Source organism: Podarcis bocagei (genome assembly GCF_964188305.1).
Source record: "Podarcis bocagei genome assembly, chromosome: 13".
In the NCBI taxonomy this organism is placed as follows: domain Eukaryota; kingdom Metazoa; phylum Chordata; class Lepidosauria; order Squamata; family Lacertidae; genus Podarcis; species Podarcis bocagei.
In genome coordinates, this window is record NC_138138.1 from 47,340,114 (window position 1) to 47,358,878 (window position 18,765).

Genomic DNA, 18,765 nt, shown 5'->3' on the forward strand with positions numbered 1-18,765 from the left:
AAGAAGAACTGGTTAAAGAAGATCCAATGGGATGCCTGGGTGGGCAGTATCGGTCCAGAAAGGTCTTCACTGCCCCCTGCATTTCACTGGATGACCACATGGGGCACACACAAAACCAGCAACCATAGGTAGGTACCACCTGCACAATTACTACCTAAATTGGACTTTGAATCCATGTGCACAGATAGAGGAAGAGATATGTGGCATAACCAAAGGAGACTTTGTGGTCAAATGTTCATAAACACTCAAGATCTACACAACAGTTGGACTGTATGGTTCTTTAAAAATAAATAAATATTAAAAAAAACACACACAAAGCAAACCAAAAGGCATGAAATATTTGTTTCCTCCAGGTTTCAGCAAAACTTGGAAAGGATCAACTAGTTCAGGGTTTCCTAGACATGGGTCTGCAAGTTCAAAAACAGCTGGAGATGCAAGCTTGGGAAACCCTGATCTTGTCCAATAGTCTGCAACACAGCAATATGCAACTGTCCCTTATGAGGATCGAACCTACAACATTGACATTATCAGCACCACGCTCGAACCAACTTGTTGGGACTCTGCCATTTTGTACTGCACAATTTCTTCAAACCCACTTTCATCTCATTGTTCCTCAATGTGTATATGAGAGGGTTTAAAAAGGGGGTCACTAATGCATAAAACATGGCAATGATGCCGTCAAAGGATTCCTGAGATGTTGGCCTCAGGTAGTTGTAAACAGTAGGCACATAATAGATCATCACCAAGGTGATATGGGCTGTGCAAGTGGAAAAGGCATGGTGTCTGCCCTTGGCAGTGGGAATTCTCAGTATGGCACAAATGATATAAACGTAAGATGTCAGGATCAGGAGGAAGCAAGCCATGGCGACCAACCCCACGTCAATGAAAGTCACCATCTCATTGAGGGATGTGTCCACGCAGGCCAGCTTCAGCACAGCTGGGATGTCGCAGAAAATGAAGTTCACCTGGTTTCCCCGTCCGTATGGCAAATGGAAGGTGAGGGAAGTCTCTAGAGCAGAGTGCAGAGCACCTCCCAACACGGTGCCAGCAGAAAGGTAGAAGCACACACGGTGGTTCATGATGGTGCTGTAGTGTAGTGGTTTGCAGATGGCCAGGAAGCGATCAAAGGCCATCACAGTGTACAGGAAACATTCTGTGCAGCCCAGGAAGTGGAAGAAAAAGAGCTGGGCTACACACCCTGCAAAGGAGATGGCCCCATTCCCTCTCATCAGCCAAACAATCAAGTTGGGCACTACCACTGAGGAGAACATCATGTCTATGATGGACAGGTGGCAGAGGAACCAGTACATAGGCTTGTGCAAGTGGGGTTCCAGTCCTACCACTAGGAGGATCAAGCCATTTCCGGAAAGACACAATATGTACATGAAGAAGAAGAAGATGAGCAACATGGACTTTAGGTCTTTGGGGTACAGGAATCCTAGAAGTTCAAAATGTTCAAGGACCGATGTTACGTTTCCACACGCCATTCAGGCAGTACGCATCATGGGAGAACAAAATATATGGCGTTGATGGTCACAGATTGAAGGGCAAGCAAGTCAGCATCTCTTGGCCGGATGTGTCAGCTCAGACCAGTTTATCCTGCGATGTTACCCCAGAGTGAACTATTTAGGATAATGTTTAGAGGTAAAAATATAGAAATGTCATTTTAAGACACTTGTAGTCTAACAACCCCTTTAATACAGTGATTATATACACTTGGTTTTCATGCTGCTCTGAAGAGAATCTGTTTCTGGATTGAAATCAATACATTTTCCTAACCTCTACTACTCTAAGGTATGGGAATTCACATGTCTTGAAACCATTATTCACCTGTGGATCTTTATACATCACACAAATCTTTATACATCACACAAGGCCCATCAGCTGAAGATCTCGGTGCAGACAACAATGGGAATAAATCTAGAAAGTTTTTTTTAATGCAGTCTGCATGATTTTATCCATCATCAGTATAACATTCCTATTTGAAATACTTTAGCATTTGAATCCTATTCTTTTACCCTCTGATCACTCCCCAAATACTCTTTCCCAGCTTTAAGGAAGATACAACTTTGTCAACAATAAGCTTTACCATGTTATCAAGAACTAACGTATTCTTCTGAAATAGCTGGTCAGGTTCAAAGGAAGGACCCACCTGAAGGAAATGACAACTCTAGCTTTGCAAGGAAAATACCAGGAAATTGACTTTATCCTAAAGACCTGCCCTCTCATTCTCACCCCCCATATTTATATCCTGTGTATCTCCTACTTCTCCTTTCCCCTCTGCTCTCTAGTCAAATTGCACTCCTCAAGTGATGGGAAGCTATGCCTGTGAGACCTGGGTTGTTTTGAGTTAATGGTGCTAATGACAAACTCAAGAGGCCCTCATTAAAACATGGCTGATTTGGAAGTATACAAAATAATCAATTCCATGATGCAACCACCCTGTGTCCAATTATTCCCTTTGCAATGATGTTCTTCTGAGCACTTATTGGGAGAAGGAATATTGTTCCATCCATATGCATACCCTCTCAGTGTACCGATTTTCCACGGACAGTCCCAGAATTAAAAAAAACCCATCCTGGCTTCCGATGTGATCCTAGAATATCGCTATTTCCTTTGCCAGGGCTGCTGCTCTGAAGCTTTGGGAGGAAAATGACCTGGTGCTTGTCCTGAACAAGGGCTGCTGTAGCGACTGTGAGAGAACATTGCATTGCCTCTCCCATGGACGCTACTGCCACCCTCTTCCCTTGGGCAGATTTTAGCAGCTGCTGGAGAGTGGGCAAGAAGGACGAGAGGCGGCTGCAGCCAAGGCCCAGTACCATGTGACACACTGGCTCTGAAGGGCAAGCAGAGGTCAGGGCTGCACTGGGTGGGAAGAAAGGAGGAGTGGAGCATAGCACAAAGAAACAGAGCCCTTTGAGCAGAAATGTGGGACACCCATGGGAATGCAGGAGAAGAAAAAGGTAGGGAGCAAACACTACACATATCTGGAGTATGGACCCAGAAGGTGATACCAGCCAGCAAGTCCATGCAGCCTCAGACCCAAAAGAACCACAAATTCCATTGTCATTTATACCTTTCTTTTTGTTAGCTGCTCTCTGTTGTTCAGGTCAGGCCTCAACACAATAATGTAGCATTTAGGGGTGAAAATGCAAGCCAGTAAGCCAGCACCAGAAGCAAAGATGGAAAAGATCTCTACAGCCACCATGTATCTTCCTCTGGTGCTCAGGTAGGTTGGAATGAAGGAGAGCCAAACACTGCAGAAGACCAGCATGCTGAAGGTGATGAACTTGGCTTCGTTGAAAGTGTCAGGCAACTTCCTGGCTAGGAAGGCCACCGTGAAGCTGATAGTGGCCAGGAAGCCCATGTAGCCCAAAACACAATAGAACATGGAGACTGACCCTTCATTACAAAGAAACATGATTTCTTCAGGCATTGATTGCATGTCCACATCTGGGAATGGGGGAGAGGTTGCCAGCCAGAGGACACAGATTCCTACTTGAACAATGGAGCAGGAAAAGACAATGGAATAAGCCAGTTCTTTGCCTACCCATTTCCTCATATTGGATCCTGGTTTGGTAGCCATGAATGCCAAAACCACCAGTATGGTTTTGGCTAAGATGCTGGAGAGGGCCACAGAGAAGACAATGCCAAAAGCAGTTTGTCGGAGAAGGCAAGTCACCATATTAGGTTTTCCGAGAAACAACAAAGAAGAGAGGAAACACAAGAGGAGGGAGATAAGGAGACCATAGGTGAGGCTTCGGTTGTTGGCTTTGACTATGGCTGTATTGCGATGCTTAATGAAGATGCCTAGCACTAAAATTGTGATCAGAGAGAAGAGAAGCACAGAGGATGTTGAAACAATGGCCAAGGTTTCATCAAAGGCTAGGAAGTTTGGAATCTTAGGAATGCATAGATCCTGGCCACTGTTTGGATACTGATGTGCTGGGCAACTGACACATGTTTCCATGTCTGAAAACAAAGATACAATGCATGACAATTAGAAGCATCCAAAACTATTTTTACGAATTTCCTCATCAATAATCCATTTAGCACAATGGTTTCCACCTAAAAATGTTTAAGAACTTCAAGCCCAAATGCTTTTAACCTAGAGGCATCAAAAATAAATCTCATGAATCAAACCCATAATTTTCTATATGGAGGACATCTGCTCTTACAGTCCCCCTGCTTGGTCTAAGAACCACATAAACTGTAGAGCAAATTAAGTAAGAAATTACAGCTGAAATATTTGGAGTCCAGAAAGGCAAGTTTAATGAGACATTCACCCTCTTGTCAAACAACCTAACTCTTAGAGGAGAAATCACCAATTCTATTCCACGCTAATTTTGTAGAAGGTGAAGGTAAAATATATATTTTTAAAAATTCTTCAAAATATTTTAAAGATAAAATATTTTGATGTTGTCTATAAACAATGAGATCAACACATCAATTTAATTTAAACCTTCCCTCCTTCAGCAGATTAATAACCATGGAATTGCATTGTTTGGTATTGTTTTAAGATTACATTGTCCACCTTTCTCATTTGACATCATTCCTTCTGGACATGGATCACAACCATAACAGCAATACTTCTTCCCCTCCTTCTTTGTCTTCCTGTATCCAGAATGGCAGATGTCATTACATACAGAAGGGGGTGGCACCTATCCAAAGAGGTAGGAAAAGTTAAATTTTTTTTGGGGGGGATTTATCTAGTATCCAATATCAGGTGATTTAACAGTAAATACAAGGACTAATAGTGTGAAATGTATAATCCATAGGAGCACAGGTGTCACATACAGTGGGATAAATAGCTGCTCTTCTAAGCATTATACAAACTCAAGAAAACTGCAATATTCATACCTAGATCATCCACCCTTACAGCTGTGCCATAATTCACTCTAATTTCACCTCAGAACCTAACTGCATTTTCTTCAAGGATTTCACATATGTTCTTTGTTGTGACTCAAGGAGATGGGAATTAAAGGGAAATGCTTTGGGTATGTGGTTCCTACTCCCGACCTGTTCTGGGAGAGGTTGCACACTCTCTGAAGCCAGAAGTTCTTAAGTCTGGGAGTACTCCTTGATTCTAACTCATCAGTAGAGTCTTAAGTTGCTTCTGTGGCTAGAAGGGCTTGCACCCACCGTAGACCTATTCACCAGCTACAACTGCTCCTAGATGTACGGACGCTGAAATTAGCATCATACAAACTCAAGAAGATTATAATGTTCATTCTCATTCCAAACAATGATATAGCTGGCATAGTCTTCAATCCAATGCCGCTAACTGAAGATTTGCCTCAGGGATTCCACAAACAAGAAGGTTGGCCAATGCTGGACTCTCTGATAGCCATTCTTCCTTCTTAGTCAAAATAAAAAAAATCCTTCCAGTAGCACCTTAAAGACCAACTAAGTTAGTTCTTGGTATGAGCTTTCGTGTGCATGCACACTTCTTCAGATACCTTCTTAGTGTGAGATGTCTTTTGTGCCTCTTGATTTTTTTTGTGTATTTTGGCTCATTCTTTAATTTACTGTTAGATCTGACAGTATTTCTTATAGGACAACATTTTCTCCTAGATTCTTTATAGGCATAAAATAAAAATAAAGGGAATTTCAGTCTCACATGCAGTATCTTATCATGTACACAGTCAAACAGGCAGGGCCTCAGAAGCTGAAGGTGCAAACATAGAGGAAAAGTCACTCTTTCAAATAGAGTATTTCTTCATCAAAGTAGTATTCATGCAGATTGAAATCTTCTTATTTTAAGCCAGATTTTCAATAGTGAATATCAAAGTTAATAATGTGCTATTACGTCCCATATTGGGGATAACCACAAATTATGGAATTCCAGGGACTGTGCATTTATTTTCCATACCTTAGTGAAGCGTCTGTGCCATTTGATTCTGTCTTCATTAATGGTGAGCTCTTTGCGTGGAGGGGCCTGAGGATCCAACCTTCCCACTTTCACCCTGACATATGAATTATTTGGGAAAGTGACCAAGTTGGTAATATCCAAGCCAGCTGCTAACTCTCCATACTCATTTAATGTAATTTCATCCCCAGCACTGTTGTTGAATGAGATTTTCTGCAGGAATGAATGGAGCTAAGAGGAAGAGAATAAAAATATCTATAAAGCATTCTGATTAAGATTGTTGGATAGCACCCCTAGATGGAATCAAATCCTTTTCCTTTAGCAGTTAAACACTTCAGTTCACAATGGAGAGCAATATTTCAGTTGCACATGCAGGAGGAGTGGGAAATCATGAACCAGTCTCAATTCAACAGTAAAGAGCCTTCCATAAAGATATGTGAAGGACAGTTAAGCCTATAGATCTGTTTGCTTGGGATCAACCTTTGTCAAAACCCATGAAAGGGAAGGAATTTGGGAAGTCAAGTAAGAGAAGAGATGGGAGCTCATTCTCTCAAAACATTGGAAGGCAACATGAGAACGTCTGACTGGACCTTTCCTTAGTTTATAGAGTAGACTTGAGCATTGGTGTTAGGGATTGGCTGGATGTAAAGAAAGGGTAGGAGGCTCCAGCTGGGCAACCCTCAAGGCTCAGAGCCAGGGGATTGGTGGTGGGAAAACAATGAGTGGTCAGTGGGAGAAGAGGGAGCAGACTGGGAGGAGAAGGTGTCAGAAACAGAAGAGGCAACAGGGTTAAGGGAGCAGGAAGAGGCTGTGGAAGACTGAAATCCAGACTCAGAGGCAGAAGAGGAGAAAGGAGAAAAGCAGGGTCTAGAGACAGTGATCAAACAGTTGCTAGCCTACAAGTGAGGCTTCAGGGCCCAGAAACCCCTGGTGGTGGGCATACAGGGAAAGATGAGGAGTTGGGGACGGGGCCTTCCAGGACGTGCCCAGGTAGTGGCAGCTCCCTGATGGGCTGCTCTTCTGTTTTCTTTTTGATATGAGGATCCCTGCCAAAGCCAGTGCCTGGGGTTGGGGTCCTGGTTGTGCTCCCTTAGAATTATGCGCCCGGGGCCCCCAACCTTACACCCCTGGGTAACTGGACAGGTAAGAGAGACAGAGAGAATTGGGGAGGGATATGGGGAGAAAACAGAGGGGTTTGCAGTGTGAAGGAGGTGGTTGGCACAGCTACAGTTACTTAAGGTTTATTTTTAATTTCTTAAGTTTTATTCTTTTATTTCTTTACTGATGATTAAATGCCTACTCACAAAATGGACCAATGCAGTGAATGCTTTGTAACAGGGAACAATACCTGCCAAGGATCTACATATTGAGGAGAGTGTTTTCCTTTAGCATCTCTTATTTTGCGGATGATTCCAGCCAAGTGCATGCTATTTAAGGCATGTGCCAAAGCATAGACAGCATTATAAACACTGTAGCTGTGGCCAGTCATGCTCATTTCAAAAAGTGGTGCCGGGAGGTTCTCCAGTATTTCCTCTCCAGTACAAATTTTATCAAAGAATGTTGAGAAAGTGGAATTTGAAAGTGAACAGCCGATTGGAGACAATTGGAAGCTCCAAAGCCAGGACAAATTAAAAGGTAAGGTGCGAGATTGGCTACATTATGCTCAAATTCAAGAGGTATTCAAAATGGACAAAAAAGTGGGTTTCCAGTTGGAGAAATCGAAACTGGAGACGGAGTTACTAGAACCAAAGACTAAGGTACTTTCGAGGATGTATGACTTGCTGCTTAAATGGAACACACAGGATGAGACAGTTAAATCTGCTATGATAAAATGGGCACAGGATGTAGGACACAACATTATGTCTGAGGACTGGGAAAGGTTATGGAACACCGGCATGAAATTCACGGCATGTAGTGCCTTGAAAGAGAACATTATGAAAATGGTATACCGGTGGTACATGACCCCAGTCAAGTTGGCCAAAATATACCATCTTTCTGATAATAAGTGTTGGAAATGTAAGGAGGCAGAAGGGACATTCTTTCACCTCTGGTGGACCTGCCCGAAAGTAAAGGCCTTCTGGGAAATGATACATAATGAGTTGAAAAAGGTATTCAGATATACCTTTTCTAAGAAACCAGAGGCCTTTCTTCTGGGCATGGTGGACCGGAAGGTGCCAAAGAAGGACAGAATCTTGTTTATGTATGCAACCACAGCAGCTAGGATTCTTATCGCAAAGCTCTGGAAGACACCAGATTTACCCACACTGGAGGACTGGCAGACGCAGTTGATGGACTACATGGAGTTGGCAGAAATGACCGGCAGAATTCGAGATCTGAGCGAAGAAACAATGGAGGAGGACTGGAAAAAATTTAAGGACTATTTGCAAAAACATTATAAGTTGTTTGAGTGTTAAGATTGTGCACGATTAAGAAATGTTATGCTTCTGCAATTTATTTTAAGTAAATGATAAAGTAAGTATTGATGGAAAAAAAAATGAGACAAATTAGAAACAAAATATTATGTTTATTAAGAGTGTTAAAATTAAATTACAAATTTTTGAAATTGGTAACATAATAAATACAAAGGTATAATAAGTTGGGAAATAAGATAATAAATTGCTGAATTGGTTAGAACGATGAACGCAATGCTGAGAGGATGCGAGGAGGTCCAAAAAGATGTTGAAAAAATTTCATAATGATCTTTTCTTTTTTCTATGTTTTTCTTTATATATATGGAAAATGTTTCTTGTATATTGTTGTCCAAACAAATTTGTTCACCTATGGAAAGGAACGCAATAAAAAATTTTTATAAAAAAAAATAAAAAAAATGAAAGTGAACAGCCGAATACATCTTCCCAGAAATCTTGGATAAAACCATCTGCCTCTGTCAAATGAGGATGTATACTTTGAAGAAAGTATTTAAAGTTGTGAATCTCCTTGGAGTGAATTGCAAAGGAGATAGCACCATGGAGCATTTGTATATTAACATCAATACTTTCTTGAAGGCTATGTAATATGAAATCAATTTGGGCAGTTGTAATCCATACTTTTCCTTCACGGGACTTCTTACGAAGAAATAGCAGCTGAGTTAACTTCATTACCTTTAAAGTAACTGACAACCATATAATAAATCTACTTTCTCCGTATACAAGGATTACATTGGCTTTGCTGGTTGTGAAAGTTGGTAACAAAATCCTTGAGTCATCCAGCATTTCCAGTAAGTTAGCATTATAATGTATATTGGGTTTAACTCTTTCTGTGAATGCTGAACAGATTCCATTCTTTAAAAACATTTGCTCAATTGTCTGTAAGAAACGTTCCCCAGCTTCGTTAGCTGGAGTCAAGAGTCCAACCCATTTCCATCTGAAATGCAGAAGTAACTGGATAATTCCCTGATACTGAAGACCTTCATTGGGGACCATGCGGTAAAAGGAAGGGAACTTGGTTCCATCATTTATGGCTGGTTCAAATAAACCATATGAAATCTGGAAAAAGCAAAAGCCAAACGTTTCCAAGTGGAAATGAGAATCATGATATTCCGATTTATTTAAACACGCCCCACAGATATATAGAATATATATTCAATCTATATCCCAAGTTTACCAAGTTTAGGGACAGCACCAAACCCAACTTACATAGAAAACAGAGATAATTTTGCTCAATGGTTCCTGTAGATATTTATTGTTGTTATTATGGCATCATCACAGCTTCATTCTTGTACATATTGATTGTCTCCAATTAGAGAGGCACATTTATCAAGGCTAAGTGGATCATTGAACAAAAGTCCAAGGTGGAGGTGGAGCAATAGAAATTATTGCTCATGCTCTTTTGCTTTGTAACCTTTATAGCACTTGTAGAGAGAGGTTGCTTCTGCATCTACTAAGAACTCTCTCAGGAAGATATCTTGGGCAATCCTGAAGATCTCTATTAGACTGCGTATGTTATTATTCTCTGAGCACAATAAACCACATCGTATAAAATATCAGTAAGATACAGAAACACCATGCTAAACATTCCAGGAAAGATTAAAAGAACAAAAATGCAATCCAACAATGAAGTAGAATAGCACAATACTGACACCACTATATAACGCTCTGAAATCACTGGTGAGAGATGACAGAACAATAGCAAGAAAACAGCCTTTTCAATTAGCCTCTGAAAGTGAACAGTGTTGATTAACATCATACTTTGGGAAAGGACCATCTTGATTTTTAAGGGGAGGAACATTTTTAGTTAATGTCTTCTGAGTACGGTAATTTCTGCTTATGAACCAATGTCAATGTCATATATTGAGTAGCTCACAGGAAGCCAGTGCAGTGCCTGCAGGATTGATGTATATGAACCTGCTTCCTGCTTGGCAGGGGGTTGGACTCGATGGCCCTTGTGGTCTGTTCCAACTCTATGATTCTATGATTCTATGATTCTATGAACCAGTCTAGGTGCCTCCTTTACAAACCTGGCAGCTATACAGAAATCTCCTATTATATTTATTAAACACAAATTGCCCTTCTTACAAACATTGTTGGATATGGTTATTATGGCCCTTTTACTTTGTCCATTTCCCCACTCCATATGTATGAATCAGTAGATTCATACTGCAAGGAAAGCATGAAAACTCTGTTTTCCAAAACCCATATTCTACCTGTGGAATCTTGAAAAGACCTAAGACGTTTGCCATGCACCAGGAGGTCTCAGAGCTAAGTCCCCCAATGACTCCCATTACATTTTTCTGGATGCCACACCTGTAGTTGGGAACAAAGTGACGTGCTTTAAAGATCAGGTCCAGAGTGTTTCGGTAGGTCATCTTTGAATCATAATAGCTATCATAGATGTGGAAGCCGAGAGAGACATTGGGCAACATCCTGGGATTCTCGTTGATCTCATCAACAGCAAACACCAAGGCCAGGATTTGCTGGTAGAACTTTGTCACCACCCTGCAGATGAAGTTCGAGTGGGAAAATTAATCATAATCTAGGTATGAGAGTTTCACCTCCTGCCTAAAATGAGAGGACAAAGCCAGAATAGTTTATTTATTTATTTAGGCAATAGAATAATCAATCAAGGAATCAATCTTTATTACGGTCCAGAGACCCAACAAATCATTACAAATCAACACACAATTCATACAGCCTACCTCCAGGTTAATCAAGCATTTTGTTTAGAATATAGGGCTCATTTGTTCTTGCAACCACCGATAAAAACTTTGCCACTGCTAACGTTCTAGCACTTGTCCGGTCTTCCAGTAGGAACCTGACATAGTGAGCCTCTGATTTTCCCGGGAATAATACTGTGTCATTAAAAAAGCTGTTGCACTTTTCTTCGATATCTTCAGCAACCCATGTTTGTTTTCACCAGCTTGAAAATTTGGGTATCGCCCAAGCCAAGGTGTTCCTACATCTGAAAATTTAATAAAGTTCTGACCAATTTGAATGCCATAACACATTGTCATGACTCATTATTCCGTCTGGTGTCGTCTGGGGTTGGGGGGGGGGGGTCTCTACCTGGGCACGCAAAAGCTGTGGCACATTTCTTTGATATCTTTAGCAACCCGTGTTTGTTTTCACCGCATTGAAAATTTGGGTATCATCAACAAAGTTGAGTACACTTTTGGCTATATGTTTCTCCTGTGTTTTTAGGCCATCTCTTTTCTCTTTTCTGTCTCTCTTTACAGAATTGGATTTTTTAAAAAGCTTAATGTTCATAGCCTATGTGCAGAGAGATTTCTAATAAAATCTCTCCACGTTCAAAAAATAAAGTGGAAGAGATTCCCCCCCAATCAATAAAAGTTATTTTCAATCAGAAAGAGCTTATAAGCAATAGATAAAAAAATATTAATTACCGGTTACTTACAGTGGGGTATCAGTGAAGACCTGGGAAGGGTGTTTCTTGAAGGATAATTTGGGGACTATGTAAAAGATATGAGATGCCATTGCACCAATGACCAGGTCACCTGGCTCATACCACTCGTGTGGAACATGAACAGGATGATTTGTTGCGCATTTAGCACTTTGTACTTGGGACACTATATTGGGGAGCAGCAGGAGCAACAGGAGCAACATCCTGATGGCAAATACACTTGTGTGCATGGACTCCACTGCTTCTCTCGACAGTATTATTCCTCTTCTCCACCTGATCTAAACTAGACAAATTGGGTGGCAGCTGACTCTGTCAATTTGGTACTTTAAGGGACATGTATCCACCTTATTGTCAACTTGAACACTGTCACAACAGAATGCCTTGGATGCCAAATAAGATGCTGTGGTTTGATATGAAAGAGGGAAACTGATAACTGATAAGTAACAGAGCCCAGCCTTGTTGTCTATGGAGCACAGAGGAGGTTATAATCATTTCAGGCTTGCTTGTTGATTCTTTTTTTCCACTGTGACATCTGGAGGACCAGCCAGGTGGATTGATTATTGTAATTTTAATAATAATAGGGGAGAGAATCACCTGTGCAGTATTTTTGGATTCTATGGCTCATCAGCAGTAGAGGAACTGCTAAAATATTACTATTATTATTTGTTAAAATATATTTTTTATTGATTTCCCAATATTGTTCCAATACCAGCCTCATTATAACAATACCAATTTTATTTAATTAATACAATTATGAATGCCAATTATTCAAATGTCAAATTATATGATTTAATTAAACTGGCCCCCTTGCATGCTAGATCTGATGACTTCATTCTTTTACATTATTTCTGCGTTCCACTGTGTTAATAATTTCCATTACATTCCATGCACATATAGTAATCCATTATGTAACAGCTACAGTCTTGTGTTTCTATTTGTGTTGGAATATTAGGTAATGTATATAAAGTTTTAAGTGAGGAACTCGAACTGTATCCCTTATTCTTTCCTGCATGTGACAGGTTTCCCCCATGATGTTTTCCCATCCATATATGGTGCTATATCCTTCATTCCTACAGCTGTTGATGGTTCCCATTATGCCCTGGGAGAAGCGGTTATCCCACTGTTTCCAAAAGTCACTGCATTGCTTTGTCTTGTGATTTGGCTTCCAGTAAAAAAGCAGTGTTCACCATTTTTTCCAACCTAGATGGAAGGCCCTGAATCCAGACTGCAGATAGTGAATCCAAAAGCATCTGTTCCCGCAGCTGGTAGACAGGAAGCCAGATCTGCCAATGTAATTATATTTGTCACATCACAAGATCATAGGTAAGGAATGAACCTGCAAGGTCATCTAGTTCACTCCTTGCTATGGCAGAATATCTAGAGTTGAGCTGGCTCCATCCTTTCCCTGCTTCCTAATCTGGGAGATCCTTCATTCTCCCACTTATGTAACACTGATCAGACATGGTTTGCCATCGCCCTAATTGTGGCAGCTATTCTGGAAAGCATTTAAACCTTATCAAGATGTGGGGACCCTGGATAATAGCATCAATAGACCTTAGAAACAACACATCTGTATTCTCTGACGCCATTTGGCATGCTTGAGATATTCTCTGCCACAACTCTTTCAATCTGGTTAGAAGTGTAGTTCAGAAGACTAAAAGTCTTGTCCTACTAGAGATAGTAATATCCAATGTGTAAAGAGAGAAAGATTGTAGAGCCCTCAACTATTTCACAATGTGTGTTCCTTCTGGGACCCTCTGTTGTCTTCAACATGAATTTGCAGATTACTTGAAATAATTGATGAGACTTTTTATTAATAATCAAGCACTCATATATGTACAACATCCATCAACTGAACGTAACTCTTTCTAAATTGAAAGTCTGACAGTTTTGCTATTAAGAATCTATTTGATTCAAAGGTACAGTAATACATGAAAGGGATGTATAGAGTGTTAGGGGAGGGGTAGTAACTATAGTGGGGAACAAGTCATGCTCCTTCTGGTGTAGTTTGTCTACCTCTGATCCCCACCCTGCACTCAGCTCTCCCCTGTGGCTCCTAGAAGCTGTCAGTATGCAACAGCAGCCACACCCCAGGAAACAGATTCAGTGGCAGCCTACACCAGCTGAGTGTAGCCAATGGATCTCAAACCTTCAGTGAGTTAGGGAATTTCTCAGCATGCAAAGACAGGATATAGCAGATTGAGTGGATGAGAGCAAAAGAGGTCCAGTGCTCAACAAGGTGGCTATTGAAAGAGCTGCAGAAGGAAATGAGGGGCAGGTGGGTCTCGTAAACATAGGAAGGGAGCCCATCTAGGAGAAGGAAACTTTGAACTTAAACCAAAACTGCTTTACAGCTCTACACATTCGTGAAAAAGGCTTAGGGAGTAGACCCTGAAGAAAAATCTGTACCCGTTGCCTTTGGGAAACTTTACCAGAAAAAAGTTAAGAAGCAAACTCTACAAAGATCCAGAGTAGGGACCTGGAAATTTATACCTTCTAGCAAGTCCATGTAGCCTCAGATCCAACAGAACCACAAATTTTTCTGTCATTTATAACTTCCTTTGTGTTAGCTGCTCTCTGTTGTTCAGGTCAGGCCTCAACACAATAATGTAGCATTTAGGGGGAAAAATGCAAGCCAGTAACCCAGCACCAGAAGCAAAGATGGAGAAGATCTCCACAGCCACCATGTATTTTCCTCTGGTGCTCAGGTAGGTTGGAATGAAGGAGAGCCAAACACTGCAGAAGACCAGCATGCTGAAAGTGATGAACTTGGCTTCGTTGAAAGTGTCAGGCAACTTCCTGGCCAAGAAGGCCACCGTGAAGCTGATAGTGGCCAGGAAGCCCATGTAGCCCAAAACACAATAGAACATGGAGACTGACCCTTCATTACATAGAAATATGATTTCTTCAGGCATTGAGTGCATGTCCACATCTGGGAATGGGGGAGAGGTTGCCAGCCATAGGACACAGATTCCTACTTGGACAATGGAGCAGGAAAAGACAATGGAATAAGCCAGTTCTTTGCCTACCCATTTCCTCATATTGGATCCTGGTTTGGTAGCCATGAATGCCAAAACCACCAATATGGTTTTGGCTAAGATGCTGGAGAGGGCCACAGAGAAGACAATGCCAAAAGCAGTTTGTCGGAGAAGGCAAGTCACCTTATTAGGTTTTCCAAGAAACAACAAAGAAGAGAGGAAACACAAGAGGAGGGAGATAAGGAGACCATAGGTGAGGCTTCGGTTGTTGGCTTTGACTATGGCTGTATCACGATGCTTAATGAAGATGCCAAGCACCAAAATTGTGATCAGAGAGAATAGAAGCACAGAGGAAGTTGAAACAATGGCCAAGGTTTCATCAAAGGCTAGGAAATTTGGAGTCTTGGGAATGCATAGATCCTGGCCACTGTTTGAATATTGATCTGCTGGGCAACTGACACATGTTTCCATGTCTGAAAACAAACAAACAATGCATGACAATTTGAAGTAACCACAACTAATCTTAAGAATTTTCTCATCATTAGTCCATCTAGCATAGCGTTTTCTATCTGAAAATGTTTCTGAACTTCCAGCCCAAATGCCTTCCCTCTTGATGCATCAACAATAAATTTCATGTATGAAATCTGAATTTTTTACATGAAGGACATCTGTTTTTATTGCCCTCCTTACTTTTTCTTAGAACCACATATACTGCACAGCAAAAGGAGAAATACATTACAGCTGAAATCTTTGAAGCCCAGAAAGGTGGGTTTGATTTAATTTTCACCCTCTCATGAAACAACCTAAGTCTTAGAGGACAAAACACCACTTCTATTCCCCCCTAACTTTACAGAAGTTGGAGGTGAAATATATTGCCTACAATTTAAATATTTGTCTTCAAGCCATTTGAAATAGAAGGTTACATTGAAGTTATCTATAAAAAATGAGATCAACACATCAATTTGATTTAAACCTGTCCTTCTCCAGTGGTTTAATAACCATGGAATTGCCAGTGAGCCCAGACCTTACTAAAATAAATTGCACTGTTTGGTATTGTCTTGAGATGACATTGTCCACCTTTCTCATTTGAGATCATTCCTTCTGGACATGGATCACAATCATAGCAGCAAAACTTCTTCCCCTCCTTCTTTTTCTTCCCGTATCCAGAATGGCAGATGTCATTACATACAGAAGGGGGTGGCACCTATCCAAAGAGGTGGGAAGAGATAAATGTTTTAGGGGATTTATCTAATCTCCAAGATCAGGTGATTTAACAGTAAATAGAAGGACTAATAGTGTGAAATATATCATCCATATGTGCACAGGTGTCACATACGGTGTGGTAAAGAGCTGCTCCTCTAAGCATTATACAAACTCAACAAGACTTTAATATTCATACCTAGACCATCCACCCTTTCAGCTGCACCAGAATTCAGTCCAATCTCACCTCACAACCTAACTGCATTTTCTTCAAGGCTTTTATTGTAGTGACTCAAGGAGATGGCAACTAAACGTACCCCATTACAGTGGTTCTGTTCCTACCTGCAGGGTCACTCTGAGAAACGAGTACTAGGGAACCACTCCATGGCTTTTGGGCTTTGGTGTCCCATTAGGGCCCATTCTGTCTTTTATACTATTTATTTATTTTTATACTATTTAAACAACTATTTGACTTTTAGAAGACATCTGAAGGCAGCCCTGTTTAGGGAAGTTTTTAATGTTTGATGTTTTATCAATTTATTATCATTATTAACATTTTGTTGGGAGCCGCCCAAAGTGGCTTGGGAAACCCAGCCTGATGGGCGGGGTACTACTACTAATACTACTAATTTATCATATGTATGAAACTCTTCAGAATAATATTCTAGGATCTGGCACATGGTGTCATCTGTATGTTGATGAATTGTAGCTCCATCTCTCCATTCTATTGGATAGCAAGGAGGTGGTGAAGTTGCTGGACAGGTGTCTGGAGAAAGTCATGGATTGTATGGGGGCTGACTCTTTATCAGAAAGAAATGCTTTGGGTGGGTATTTCCTATGCCTGACCTGTTCTGAGAGTGGTTGCACTCTCTCTGAAGCCAGAAGTTCTCAAGTCTGGGAACACTCCTTGATTCTAACTCACTACTAGAGTCTTAAGTGGCTTCTGTGGCTAGAAGGGCTTGCACCCACCTTAGACCTATTCACCAGCTACAACCTCTCCTAGATGTACAGACCCTGAAATTGGCATCATACAAACTCAATCAGATTATAATATTCCTTCTCAGCCCAAACAACGATATAGCTAGCTTAGTCTTCAGTCTAATGCCACTAACTGGAGATTTGCATCAAGGAATCCACAAACAAGAATGTTAGCCAACGCTGGACTCTCTGATAGCCATTCTTCCTTCTTAGTGTGAGATGTCTTTTGTGCCTCTTGATTTTTTTTGGTATTTTGGCTCATTCTTTAATTTACTGTTAGATCTTACAGTAGTTCTTCTAGGACAACATTTTCTCCTAGATGGTTTATAGGCATAAAATAAAAATAAAGGGAATTTCAGTCTGACATGCAGTATCTTATCATGTACACAGTCGAACAGGCAGGGCCTCAGAAGCTGAAGGTGCAAACATAGAGGAAAAGTCACTCTTTCAAACAGAGTATCTCTCTATCAAAGGAGTATTCATTTTAAGCCAATATTTTCAATAGTGAATATCAAAGTTATAATATGTTAAGTTCTTTTGTTACATCCCATATTTTGGATAACCACAGATTATGGAATTTCAGGGACTGTGCATTTATTTTCCATACCTTAGTGAAGCGTCTGTGCCATTTGATTCTGTCTTCATTAATGGTGAGCTCTGTGCCTGGAGGGGCCTGAGGATCCAGCCTTCCCACTTTGACTCTGATGTATGATCTATTTGGGAAAGTGACCATGTTTGTAATATCAAAGCCAGCTGCTAACTCTCCATATTCATTTAATGTAATTTCATCGCCAGCACTGTTGTTGAATGAGATTCTCTGCAGGAATGAATGGAGCTAAGTGGAAGGGAAATCAAAAAGTCTATAAAGCATTCTAATAGTTTGATTAAGATTGTTGGATAGCATCCCTAGATGGAATCAAATCCTTTTCGTCTAGGAGTTAAACACTTCAGTTCACAATGGAGAGCAATATTTCAGTTGCACAATGGGGAGCAATATTTCAGTTGCACATACAGGAGGCGTGGGAAACCATGAATCATTCTTAATTCAACAGTAAAGAGCCTTCCATAAAGATATATGAAGGAGAGTTAAGCCTGTTTGCTTGGGATCAGCCTTTGTCAAGACCCAAGAAATGGAAGGAATTTGAGAAGTCAAGCAAGAGATGAGATGGGAGCTCATGTTCTCAAAACATAGAAACATAATATGAGAACGTCTGACTGGACCTTTCCTTAGTTTATAGAGTGGACTTGAGCATTGGTGTTAGGGACTGGCTGGATGCAGAGGATTGGTTAGAGGCACCAGCTGGGGACCCCCAAGGGACCCCCAGGGAAAGAAGGTTTAGAGCCAGGGGATTGGTGGTGGGATGACAAGGAGTGGTCAGTGGCAGAAGAGGGAGCAGAATTGGAGGAGGAGGTGTCAGAAACTGAACTGGCAATGGGGTTAAGGGAGCAGGAAGAGGCAGACAGCAATCTAGGCTTAAAGGCTGAAGAGGAGGATGGAGAGAAGTGTTGGCTATTTGCAGTATAGTAATGCTGCAGAGAGCTTGCTGGGGAGACCATGCATTAAAAAGGGACCCAAAAATAACTTAAACGAGGTTTTAATTACAAAAACAAAAACTCTTTATACACTAAATACATCAACAACAAACCAGACCCAACCACCAACCCATCCCCCAGGGTAATGGGAGAGCTAGGTGCTGCTCCTTATATACTACACCCAATTGCTGACACAGCCTAATCAACACAACTCAGCAGCACCTGCTATGTTTCACAGCTGTAAAGCTGGGTCTCGTTATTTTGCTCTGGCCCTTGCTCTGGCCCCTTAAAGACATACACATCGGGTGGAACAATGATGAACCTTTACATTTGAAGAAACCATTGGAGATG

General features: G+C 41.0%; 2 protein-coding genes across 2 annotated transcripts; both read right to left on the minus strand.

The window, feature by feature from the left end:
• Positions 1-527: 527 nt before the first annotated feature.
• On the minus strand, positions 528-1,487 carry LOC308570759 (olfactory receptor 10G6-like; the record flags this gene model as incomplete). The annotated part of the gene is made up of 1 exon (XM_081165674.1): positions 528-1,487. The coding sequence occupies one exon, from the start codon at positions 1,485-1,487 to the stop codon at positions 528-530; it is 960 nt and encodes a 319-aa protein (XP_081021800.1).
• Positions 1,488-14,274: 12,787 nt separating this feature from the next.
• LOC308570760 (vomeronasal type-2 receptor 26-like) lies at positions 14,275-15,174 on the minus strand (the record flags this gene model as incomplete). The annotated part of the gene is made up of 1 exon (XM_081165675.1): positions 14,275-15,174. One exon carries the CDS (start codon positions 15,172-15,174, stop codon positions 14,275-14,277), a length of 900 nt encoding a protein of 299 aa, XP_081021801.1.
• Between the last annotated feature and the right edge of the window lie 3,591 nt (positions 15,175-18,765).